Raw genomic sequence first — 13368 nt, 5'->3', positions numbered from 1 at the left:
AAGTCAAGTCATGTCAATTTTATTTCTATAGCACATTTAAAGCAACCAAGGTTGACCAAAGTGCTGGACAGCATAAAAAACAAACTAAAAGATACAGTAAAATAAAAGTACAGAACAAGACTGTACAATGGGAGAGCACAGCAACACATGATTAAAAAGGGGGGAGGGTCATGTGGTGTTAAAAGGCCAGGGAGAACACGTGTGTTTTTAGACGAGATTAAAAAAATGTCCATAGAAGGTGCAGCTTTCACAACCAGTGGCAGGGCGTTCCAAAGTCTGGATGCAGCGACCGAGAACGCCCGGTCGCCTTTTGTTTTCAGGTGAGATCTTCAGGACCATCTGGTCTGCTCAAAGCGTGTCACGATGAGACACGTTTAGAGCTTGTAGATCTGCTATTTCTGTTCACACTAGTGGTGTGACGAAGTGGGTCGCTTGCAAAAAATTGCGAAAAGAATAAAATAAGTGCATCACTGCGTCTCGTCAAAAGAAAGACGAGATAAAGTCAGTAGATAACAGTGCATCTAACATCTAAGGTGGGACTCCAACCGAGTGTTTCCAACTCCAACAGACTGTTTCCAACTCCAACGGGGGAGAGGGGAGTTGCACCACTCAGTTCACCGGTTGCTTCTTTTGGGCTTGTTTTCATAGAGCCGTTTCACTCACAGAATCCGACAACCCCGGAGCCTCTGCATCACGCACCAAAACAAACATATCTTTGCTATGGACACACCACCAGACCCACCAGTTTGGGCTGAAAGCAGTAGTCAGCCCTGAAACATGACGAGCAGACTAGACCAAAGTTCAAATAGACGATCTATAGCTCACAACGTGTCAATGTAGATCGGCTATAGTTGAACAATTTTTTTTTTCTTCTCCAAAATAGTAAAAAAAGGCAAAGAAGTTTAGGAATAGGGGGCACGGCACTGACGAAAATAGGGCCATTGGTCTCCCTCCCTCGTCTCTCTCTCCGTATTCATTTCCCCCTCTCTCCTCGTCTCGCTCTTTGTGGTTGACATCAAACCAGCCGACACTCAGGGCGCTCAGAGGTCGGCCCTTCTTTCATCCAGACTGTAAAAAAAAAACAAAAAAAACAGGCCGGGCTGCTTTTCAAAAAAGGAGCCTCACTGGCATCAAAGCTCAGTCTTACACTTGGCGTTTGACCACGGCACCACCTTATTTAACCTTGGCGATTGCACGCGCAATCGTGGAAAAGTGTAATTTATTGATTTGCCAGGGTCCAGTGAAGCCCCTTAATTGAACATGTGATACAACTCAAACTCTCCAATTTTTTACATGCCGCGCTGTGAGTTTGCACATTTGCTATTTTTCAATAGACAAAGTATAAAATATAGATGAAGTGGTTAAAATGATTGTGATGCTGGGGAGCCCTCCCCAAGGACCCCTGGGGGTCTCCAGACGGCCCACTTTGAGAACCACTGCACTAGGTGAAAACCAGTGCTCACACGTTGGGCGCACGCCCCCTGCGTCTCAAGCCATTCCACCGGTGCGATCATGGATAATAGATAGTCGATGCGGCGGGCGCATCGGGCCCAGCCAAAACACGTTAACCGCTTTTGATGCCCAGACTAGGCTTATAACTCGTGCCAGTTTGTCTGCGGGCACCTTACAGTAGGAGGGCACAAAGCATTTAATATTGAGCAAAGGAAATTCAATCGGTTGCCTTCCCCTTACAAGTCGCTGCGGTGCAAACTTCCACTGCATGCGTCTGCGTCTGTGTGTGTGTGTGTGTGTGTGTGTGTGTGCCTTGCCTTCAGTGTGGTAGCCCTAGGGGTATGGTGGATCCAAAAGCAATGGGAATACATTAGAGAACAATTCATGCAGTGTAAAAAAAACCAAACTAAACCAAAGTAGTGGTGCCGGAGACAAGTAGAGTTGTTGGTACTTTCTCAATGGTGCCGTCTCACATTAAGCTCCTGAGGTTGCACAACTTTCTCCTGTTAATATTTAATAGGCCAGCTGTGGTGCGGCGGTATGCTGGTGGGTAAAAAAGGAGGTGGGTGATATATGTTCAGTTCAAGCGCAGGAAGAGGCATATTCTTGAACCGCAGCGCTAGCGTTCGTCGTAGCCTTGCGGCACATTGAGGAATGGGATTCATAATGCCTCGTGTATATACAGTATATCCTACAGAAGCTTTCAAACATGAAATGAGTAGTAGCAGCACAACTTAATTTAATACAGCATCACAATCGTTTTAACCCCCATACTTTATACACTGGGGCAAACACAAATAGCAGATGTACAAGCTCACAGTAGGTCATTTCATGGCACCCTTCGCCCGCGGTCAAATACAATATCAATTTGAGGGTCCTTGACCTGACAAAGTTTCAGAACCAGTATTCTACAAGCTCACCAACTAGATAGATGCCTAAACTGTAAACCGTATGTACCAAATGTGCAGGATTCCACTGATAAACATTCCTGAATATCTTTATTCTATTTGGCTGTTTTGGTGGTTTGTTGCTATTGTCATATTTGTAACTGTACCGCAGTGGGCAATCTGGCCATAACTTCCTGTTGTCAGTCAACAATAATGTGGGAACAATAATTAAAAAAAGGGTCACATTAGTGTGCCTATACAAGATGACGCTAGACACAGCTGATACAAATTAATGATAAATGCTTATTATCAAGCACTGAAGTTACTTAACATGCACCATTTAATCCCAATGCCAGACTCAAGTGTCACTGCAGCAGCCACGCAGTCAGAATGAGAGTTATATTAGGCTACAGCTTAGAGCAGGGATATTCAAATGGCGGCCCGCGGGCCACATGCGGCCCGCGGAGCGCCCCCCTTGTGGCCCCTTGAAGAATTTTGAAAAAATAAAATAAAATACACAATCTCACAATAATAAACCCTGTTAGGGTCCATTTGGTTCCATTTGTACACTCTCAGAGTTACAGACCCATAAGCGTCCATTTGGTTCCAAACCATTTCCCTGGGGACCCTCAAGGACCCTGGGTGTCCCCGGACCCCGAACCACACTTTGGGAATCACTGCTCTATGTAATCTGATCTTTATAGTCTGATAAACTATTCTCACGTAAATAAATCTTGTTTAAAAAACAATCTGCCTAACGATGATGTCACTGGTGGTCGTGGACGGGTTTCTGAACTGCCCACAGCAGTGAGTGAGTGTGTGTGTGTGTGTGTGTGTGTGTGTGTGTGTGTGTGTGTGTGTTTGTGTGTGTGTGTGTGTGTCCGTCCGTCCAGCTGATGGTCGTTAATGTCGAAGCAATGCTGTTTATGCACTGTCAAATAGGTCTAGGCCTACATCTATTCTAAGGTGGCATATACCTGTATAGACATATTATCCTGCTCATTACTGTGCGGAAATATACATAAATCTTCGTGTTTGACTTTGAGCACAAAAAGCATTTTGAGAACCCACAAATGTGTCAGTGAAATAAATTCGAAAGGAAATGTAAAGAATATCTGATGGGGTGATACCACAAACCGAGTAGTTCCAGGCTCCATTCCCAGCTGGACCATGTTGCTGAATGCCACTCTCGCTTGTCTCTGCGTTCCCCGTCTCTCTACACCAGTGGTTCCCAAACTGGGGGGGGTCCCCAGTGGTCAATTTGGTCTTTGGTCTTTCACCAGGCATTGATTGATCGAAACAGTAATACAAGTTCTGTAAGTGAAGACAGTGTGCCGGACTCCCCTCTTTCCTGCTGTTGCAGTGCATTGCTCCGACGCACCTGGCCCTCCGTAGGCGTGCATGAGGACTTTTTTCTTTAAATGTATGTGGTGTCATAATTAAAAGTAAAGTTGATTTGTCACACTGAGCTACAGTCATGCGTGCGTGCGTGAGTGCGTGCATGCGTGTGTGCGTGCGTGTACCTCTTCTGCCAGGGTAAACAGCAGGGTAGTATTCGTAGTACAGATCTGGTTGATCCATGTTACCGAACGGCTCCATTTCCAGGTGGGCGTTCTGGAATAGGTTCAGCTTGGTCAGCAGCGCCAGACGCACAAACCACAGCTGGAAAGACGTGCAACACGCACACGCACTGATTAGTGCACAGTTAAAAACATACAAGCACTTTCACATTATGCCTCATCTGACATTGATCCAATACACTGGTGGTGAGAGGAGAGAGAATAGATAAAGTATAGATAAAAAGGAGAGAGAGAGAGAGAGAGAGATATATCAAGCGTATCTCCTATCTCCCCTGATCACAGCTGTTGTTCTCTCTGGGAAGTACTGCCCTCTGTCTGTCATACAGTGTGTGCGTGTGTGTGTGTGTGTGTGTGTGTGTGTGTGTGTGTGTGCAATCCGTGCATGCTTCTTTTCTTTGACTGTAATATATGCAGGCATCTCTTGGCTTCTCAGCTTCTTTCTCACACACACACGCGCACGGCATGTCGGGCATGACTCTGTATTCCCCAAATGCACACCCACACGCAAGAAGACAGACACTAGGCTGAATGTCAGACTCGCGCTAACCAGCACACACACACACACTCACTCTCACTCACACCCACACACACACACACACACACACGAAGGTACAGTCCAGTACCTGCATTGATTCTGTGGTGTGGGACGTGGGCTGGCCACTCTTGCCATATCCCTGGTTGTGAGCTGTCAGCAGCCGGCCTGTCAGGTCCACTGCAGCGCGCCAGTTCTTACTGCTCTGAATGGGAGGGAGAGGAAGGATATACATGGTTTTATCTCCAGAACTTTTTGTGTTTTTTTGAGTGGTGCAACCACTCCTATAGACAGCTGTGTGTGTCCCTGGGTCTGTCCCGAGCACGAAGATAGCGTTATAGTGTTTGTTCACCACCAAGTGTCACTGTTGCACAGCTTAACACACAGACACAGACACACACAGTACAGTACAGTACAGTACAGTACAGTACAGTACAGTACAGTACAGTACAGTACAGTACAGTACAGTACAGTACAGTACAGTACAGTACAGTACAGTACAGTACAGTACAGTACAGTACAGTACAGTACAGTACAGTACAGTACAGTACAGTACAGTACAGCACCACTCACTCCAGACGGGTCTTATTTTTAATACATTAACCCCCCTAAATCATACTAAAGAGTCACACGAAAGCATCGGAAACATCGAAGGTCTAACTCTCGGGAAAACCGCACGATCGGAACGTCAGTCATTTCTTGTAACGGTCCGACGTGCTCCAGTGTCTATCCCTTCTGCAAATGTTGTCCTCTGCTCCTGTGATGCATCGGACTAGCCGTATTAGGCTGAGGTGCGCAAGTAAAGACCTTTTGGATACATTTTGTACACTTTCAGAGTTACATTCACACTCAGGATTTTAACTGTGACATCTTAGCAGACTGAACAGTGAAAGTCTAATAAAGTAATCCCTCACTATTTGTGAGTGATAAATGACTTGTGAAATACTTAGTGTTTTTCTTATTATTAAACGTAGATTATTGTCTTAGGACCCCAGTAAGACTTTTAAATAAACAAAAAAACAGCTAAAGGGATCCAAACACATACTGTGTGTGTGTGTGTGTTTTATGTGTGAGCGACACACGGTGCGTGGATGACCGGCTGATATGGCAACCAGAGGACGAAGCTCGTGTGTGCATATACAGTACGTGCCTGGGTGCACGCGCACACAGACATTAGCAGCATCTGCTTCCACAGAAGGTGGTGGGAGTTGAGCGGGGGGCAGAGGGAGGGAGGGGAGGAGGGGACCAGGGTGTAGAGTCACACCACCCCATCAACCCACATGACAAGGTCAGCCCGCCGATTGGGGTCCTATAAGTGTAGTGCCATTCATCACAGCCACGGAGCTAATTGGGAGCGGGATAGAGACAGTAGGGGAGAGAGAGAGAGAGACACTCATTCTAGTCATCTCTCTACCTGTCACGATAGTCATCATGAAATTCTCAACCTCACCCCCCCCCTCGTAGTAGCCTATCTCTATTCCCCCTCCCGGTCCCGTTCTAAACAGTTGTTGTTAACTATAATGACTAGTCCATACCCGTATATATATTTTTGCACACTGAAAGTGTTTGCAGACTTTGGGTGATGCCCCCGTCTGTGTACATGCATTGCATAGCACCATTCAGGTGAATGAATTGGTTTTGTATTCACAGAGAGAAGCTTTTGACCCACTCAGTTGCTTTTGACCCACTCAGTTGGCTTCCCAGCTTCTCTCTCTCACACACACACACACACCCACACCCACACCCACACCCACACCCACACACACACACACACACACACACACACACAATTTGATTCACAGTAAAAGATATAGAGAGAGGTAGAGAGAGAGAGAGAGAGTATCACCACACAGGTGCAGTCACAATGCTGTGATTGCACATGGGGAAGCGATCGCACATGAGCTCTGCAGCCGCACTAGATATAACAACGCTAATAAACAACGTACATTTAGGGCAAGTGAAAAACGGGCTTCGTTATTTGGTGTATATAATGGTCAATCCCTGTGTGCAAATTCAGATCAATTGCTCCAGCCATTGAGGGGCAATCTCGTTGTGAGGAGAGTTTGAGGACAGCCATCTCTTGAAATAGTAGACAGATAACAATACATATATTGCTTTAAAATGGTTCTAACTACGGATATCTGATATTGAATTCTGATATCAACAGTTACTGAAATAAATAAGTAGGCTTTTAAGACTTTTTAGACAAAACTAATGTCAGGCAACAACATCACACACATCTCCCGTCATGAAATTAACACATTGTGCCCAATTGTATCGTGATGGCTTTCCAAATGTAATCATTCTGTGTGGAAAATAAATAGAACGACTTCAGCGACTCCAAGTTCGACTTGAAATAATACATGAAATACGTTACTGATATTTTCCCACATTACATTATTATGTTAATATCGACATCTTTCGTTGTAACTTGTAACTCAAGTGGACCACACCACAACTACAAAGGCAGTGTCCAAACCTCACAATAACGACAAAGTCTTTGGGCTGGGAAGTTGTGGGAAGTGGGAACCCCTATACATGATTTGTGTTGCTAAAATTTATTTTTAGATTTATTTTTGGCCAATATAGGTATCAAGTTAAAAGTGACCTTGAGGCTATAAATTATCTCACTTTCCTTGGGGAGCCGCTTGTATGCACGACCATGCGGCCCTTGTGGGTTGTTTTTGCGAACGCAGTGAGCCACTTAGTATGACAGCAAGGGCTGAATGTCTGTGTGTCACGCTGTTACACCACCCGCCCGCCACCAGAGGGCGCAGCTAGACAGCAAGGGCTGACGCAGCTAGACAGCAAGGGCTGAATGTCTGTGTGTCCCGCTGTTACACCACCCGCCGCTGCTTAACAACGACACTGTCTGTAACTTGCTCGCTGTTACACCACCCGCCGCTGCTTAACAACGACACTGTCTGTAACTTGCTGTACTAGGCCCAACATAAAAATAATACTGTCACAACGACACTGTCTGTAACTAGGCTATGTGTACTAGTGTGTGCATATGGGCTAACGTTAGCTAAGCAGTCACAGTCCTGTTTACTGCTGCTCAACAACGACACACCAGAGGGCGCAGCTAGACAGCAAGGGCTGAATGTCTGTGTGTCCCGCTGTTACACCACCCGCCGCTGCTTAACAACGACACTGAATGTCTGTGTGTCCCGCTGTTACACCACCCGCCGCTGCTTAACAACGACACTGTCTGTAACTTGCTCGCTGTTACACCACCCGCCGCTGCTTAACAACAACACTGTCTGTAACTTGCTCGCTGTTACACCACCCGCCGCTGCTTAACAACGACACTGTCTGTAACTTGCTGTACTAGGCCCAACATAAAAATAATACTGTCACAACGACACTGTCTGTAACTAGGCTATGTGTACTAGTGTGTGCATATGGGCTAACGTTAGCTAAGCAGTCACAGTCCTGTTTACTGCTGCTCAACAACGACACACCAGAGGGCGCAGCTAGACAGCAAGGGCTGAATGTCTGTGTGTCCCGCTGTTACACCACCCGCCGCTGCTTAACAACGACACTGTCTGTAACTAGGCTATGTGTACTAGTGTGTAAAAAGTAAAAACTTAAAAAAAAGAAATATATATATATATATATATATATATATATATATATATATTATGGGGTTAGCGGTGCTGAGCCTTCTCGTGGCGGCCCTGTTTTCACTAATTTCACAGTACCACACACTTCTCACTAATTCGTAATTTATTCTAATTGTTATTGCAATTTACGATCTGCGTTCGCTTCCCGCGTTCTCGCGTCTTACTTGTTATAGACCTGGTTGCTTATTTCTTGCTTAAATCTGCACCCTTTGCACCCTCTTTTGTCCACCCCTCCCTTTGGCCATCGCTCTCCACTCTCCCAGTCTGTTCCTTTGAACCGCCATTGTGCTCTCAGTCTCTCAGTGACTAGTTTTACAAGTTTCCAATTAGTTCCCACTGAAAAACACAGAATGAGAGCACGGCTATACCTTCAAGAGAAAAGGGTTTCGTCTCAACTGAAAGTTCACTCATGTGGATTGGACTGCATTGTAAAGAAAAGAAAAAAAGAAAGAAAGAAAAAAGGAAACGGATGATGAATGAATATCGGCAATGTAATACAACATTTCTTTTACTATATGATCTACTATACCGACTCTACCGACATTCAAACAGCTTTTTCCCACACGGCTATCCGGCTCCTCAACGCTGCTGGTTTCCGCCCCCCTGACCCCCCCTCTATCCTGATCACTTATTTATTCACTATTCTTTGCACTATGTTGTTTTTGCACTGTCTTGTCCCGTTTTGCACTTGTCCTAATGTTGTAACTGCACTCTGCTGTCCACCAAAACAAATCCCTAACATGTTTACATGTCATGGCAATAAAGTCTTCTGATTCTGACTACAATGTTTAAGCTGTGGTGGTGGTGGTGGTGGGGGTCTGTCTGAGGTACCGGACTGGACATGCCCGACCAGCACAGAACGACATTGTGATATCCACGGGTGAAGGCAGCATACAATCTCACCACTGAAGCATTGTGTTCTAATGGGCAATTTGAGAAACGGTGTGAAAGGAGCCCCCGTGCAGGCCCACACACTAGCGCCGTTTCTTAAACAATTAACACAGCAATGTAAAATGATGATGTTTTAGTCATTACTGTTCCTGCTGTTCTACACACTAGTGCCGACCAGGTGAAGGAGTCACAAATCGAGGCCTTTTAACAGTTGGCTTTTGATGAAAAATAGTCACGGATGTGACGTGTGTTGTGACCTCGTAGATCTTGTAGATCTGCTATTTATTCAGCGCGACACACCGGCACGCAACCGAGTATAACTGAGGCTTTAGAGCTCCGGATTTTACTGTGCTCCCAATTAGATGTCCCCCCCCCCACCCCGCCTTTCATCTCCATCGGTTCCACCTCGCTCCTCCATGTCTGCTTTCCCCTCCTCCTCCTCCTCCTCCTCTCGACCTCCCCCGTTTCTCCTCTCTTCCCCTCTCTCCTCTACTAACCCCCTCCCCATCCTGCCCTGAGCCCAGTGGCTGTGGTGCCTCTGAATCTTCATTAGAGAAGGAAATGAGGCTGAAAACGAGGAGGCAGCCCGGATGGCCGAAAGCAGCTGCAGCCACTCGCACGCACGCACGTGCACGCACACTACAGTGGTCCGCAGGGTATTAGGAGGCAGGTGTGTGTGTGTGTGTGTGTATAATCGTGCGTGTGTGCTTGTGCGCAATCTGCGCATGTGTATGTGAGACTGATAGAGAGAGCAGTGTGGACTGTGGAGAGGGCACGTCTATGGGGGCACTGTATGTCCGCAGTTGTGTATAGTAGCTGCATTTTCATGCACGCATCCACACGCGCGCATCCACACGCATCCACACGCACACGCACACGCACACGCACACGCACACGCACACGCACACACACACGCACACGCACACGCACACACACACACACACACACACACACACACACACACACACACACACACACACACACACACACACACACACACACACACACACAGTATCATGTTCAGTCACACACACAGGCGCAGATGCTTAAGGGGGGTGCTGTACGAGGAATGTGTAGAGAAAGAGAGCGATAACTCAAGGGAGAAGAGAGGAGAGAGTTCAGGTGAGGACCACAATGGAAAAAAGCTTTTTGTACAAAGTATTCCATCAATCAAAGGATGGGAGAAAGTTGAGGAAAGAAGAAAAGAGGAGAAGAGAAAAAGAGGAGAGGAGAAAAGAGAAGAGAGGAGACAGAGGACGACTGTGGCTCAGGAGGTAGAGCAGGTCGTCCAATGACCCATGGGTCGGCGGTTCGAATCCAGGCTCCTCCTGTCTACATTGCTCCCGATGTGCTGGTTGGTACCTTGCATGGCTTCCGCCGCAATCGGTGTATGAATGTGTGTGTGTGAATGGGTGAATGTAATGCACAATCTATGTAAAGCGACTTGGATAAAGGCGCTATATAAATGCACCATTTACCATTTAGAGGAGAGGAGAGGTGAGGAGAGGAGACAGTTGAAGTGAGGAGAGGAGAAGAGCGGAGCAGTGAGGAGAGCGGTGCATGCAGTGAGGCTCTGCCAGGACACAGACTGGTATCCAGCAGCAGAGCAGAAGTGAACAGAGGAGACCTTACGTAACGATGCGGTACCCCTGACACACATAGCTTCATGTCGCCGCACGACGCTCTCATTTACTCGCTGATAATCCGTCTCGTCTTTTCCTCTCATAGAGATAGGGAAGGACAAACTAAACTAAACAAAACAAAAAAAGCACATCTGTCCGAACGCTGCGGCGACGGACGGACAGCATAGGGGGGAGGACGTGAGTAGGATTGGAGTGTAGGCAGTATTTAAAGTGGAAAGCGGTGGTTAGAGGCGCAACAAAGCCTGTGTCCCGGGAGGGTTGCAGGTCCACTGGCCAGATAAACGCAGCCCTACAACACTGTACAATGTTACTCTGAGAGTGTGTACATTTGTACCACACTCTGAGCCCTCCGGTGAAACTCGCTCTTGCGCGTGCGCGCCACTGTGTGTACTACTGTGTAGCCTGTGAGCAATCGCGTGCGTGTGTGTGTGTGTGTGTGTGTGTGTGCTCGCGCATGGGTACGTGACGTGGGCGTGGGTGTGTGTGTGCTTGTTTGTTTGTGTGTCTCAGGGGAATGCGTTTAGAACAACTTCCCACTTGGCACTTAACACTGCATGCAAATTGCTGTGCACTTTATAAAACAAGAAACAACATCAAATGGTCAGGGAAAGGAGGGGCTTACAGAGTGCTTTAAGGACATGTTATTTTCCACCAGTCAACACACACACACACACACACGCATGTTTGAAGTTAAAGAAACTACATACTAGGCATGTAACAATATATCATATATCTATATATATATCGATATTAATCGATTATCGCTGTGAATCCTGACGATATTAATTGATTATATATATATATATATATATATATATTTTTTTAGAGGGGCTAGTAAATGACGGTGTGTGTGTGATATGAAATGTGAGCTTTAATCATATTCCATCATATTCAAGTGTTTCGGAGAGAAATGAGACAGACTCCATGCACTGCAGAGGGGAGCTGTGTGTGTGTGTCTGTGACTGTGCCCAGGTGATGGTCGTTGATGCTCATTAATACATCGAGGAAGGCAATTAAGTTTCTACACTGTCAAATAGGTCTACATCTATAAGATAAAATGGTGCATTTATATATAGATGTCATCAAAGAAAGCATTTTTACATGTTAACTCGAGCTAGGTTCTAAGCGAGAAAGCATGTTTACAGTTGATGAAAAGTAATGCTACTTTTGCAATGTAGTTAAATACAAATTGTGAAGAAAGCTTTAAATCATTAAAAAATATATTTTTTAGCAGCTCACTGACACCCTGATAGGTCGGGCGTGAACCTCATATTGTGATACGTATTGTATCGTAGGTTGAGTGTATCGTTACATGCCTACTACATACACATTTTAACACAGCTGTTCATTTTTTATGCAGTTCATTTTATATAGTTGTTGTACGGCGTGTGTAATGTAACACTGAACCAGAACCGTTTTCTGGGTGTTACAGCACAATTTTTCCATGCTCATTATTACACAGTAAAATGTTTCATTTGTGACTGACTGGGAGAGTGAACTAAATGTAACCAAATGGACCTGGGGTGTATTTAGAAATCTATGTCATTACATCGCCATCAAAGGCACAGCGGCTTTTGTCATTGACTTTATGGCGTGATTCAAAGAATCCACAACCAATGACCTGTATTATGTATATAATAGACTGTCAGTCCTAGCCTGAAGACGCTACGCAAGCTAGCTGCTATTCAGTACCGCCTGCAGGACTTCCACACAACATCAGGTGGGAACTGGCAGCCAGCCATGACGACGGCAAGGAAACTTCCACCATGGGCGCCCCTCACTTCACAGTGAGTGTGTTTTAAAACACAATTCTTCTCTTCTGGAGGTCCATGGCACAAAAAAAATCAGATTTGGGGTCCACGCACGCACGCACGCACGCACTCACGCGTAAATGGTTTAAATTAAAACTGAGGACAAGGTGGCAGAAGAGAGAGAGGGGAGGGGGGGGGCACTATTGAGTGATATAGGGGAGCAGGCTGATTAATAATTTAGCTGGGCTCAAATGACTCCGCAATAAGACCTAATCAGATCCCACCAAATCAAATGAGGAGGCATTACCGTGGTGATTTATTGCCGTGGATATTAAATGAGGAATTGAGTGCGCGGTGCTACAGTATGCTATAAGGAAGCGTGTTGGGATTGCTAATGTCTGTGGCGGCGGTGCTGCACAGTGCAATCCTCAGTGTTAACCCATTTTGGGCGGGAACCCCTTTTGGTGTTTTAAAAATGATGTTATAATTTAGCTATTGAAAAATAGCAGATCTACAAGCTCATAGCGCGCCACCGAGTGGCGCGCTACGAGCTTGTAGGTCTGCTATTTTTGAAAAATGGTGAAAATGTGGCACACATTTGGAATTTATATTATTTTTTTGCCTCTGGGGAGGTCCCTGGAACAACATATTTTCAGATAGGGGGTCGGAGGCATATTACATATAATTCTTGGGGTCCTTGACATGAAATATTGAGCACCACGGATATAGAAACATGAGGTTTCTCAGAGAAAAAAGACATTTTAAAAAGACGTTTTTTCGACGTCAGGCCTAAATGGGTTAAATAACGCTGAGTGTACAGATGGAACCAACGGGACCTGTACGGGTCCCTTTGGTTCCATTAATACACTTCCACAGTAACGGAGGGATGAACGAACGACGAGGATTTTTACTGGCAGACGGAGGTTTAGTTTGGACTTCTTTTATACCATGGGAAACCGATTTGTCAACCCGAATCCCAATGATTCCGATAGCGACAGCATGGACA

The 13368-nt window shown here is 45.9% G+C and overlaps 1 protein-coding gene across 2 annotated transcripts in view; it reads right to left on the bottom strand.

The window, feature by feature from the left end:
* trappc12 (trafficking protein particle complex subunit 12) overlaps positions 1 to 13368 on the bottom strand; it is a 46539-nt gene that overhangs the window by 15251 nt on the left and 17920 nt on the right. For both annotated transcript variants that reach the window (XM_083792106.1, XM_083792107.1), the window contains exons 4-5: positions 4543 to 4656; positions 3863 to 4001 (exon numbers count right to left, since the gene is read on the bottom strand). In XM_083792106.1, the coding sequence (XP_083648232.1) occupies positions 3863 to 4001; positions 4543 to 4656 (253 nt within the window). The remainder of the gene's footprint in view (positions 1 to 3862; positions 4002 to 4542; positions 4657 to 13368) is intronic.

Source organism: Protomyctophum parallelum, assembly GCF_964188405.1.
Source record: "Protomyctophum parallelum genome assembly, chromosome: 20".
NCBI lineage: Eukaryota > Metazoa > Chordata > Actinopteri > Myctophiformes > Myctophidae > Protomyctophum > Protomyctophum parallelum.
Note: the sequence above shows the minus strand (reverse complement) of the source record. Positions and strands in the feature narration are given on the sequence as shown.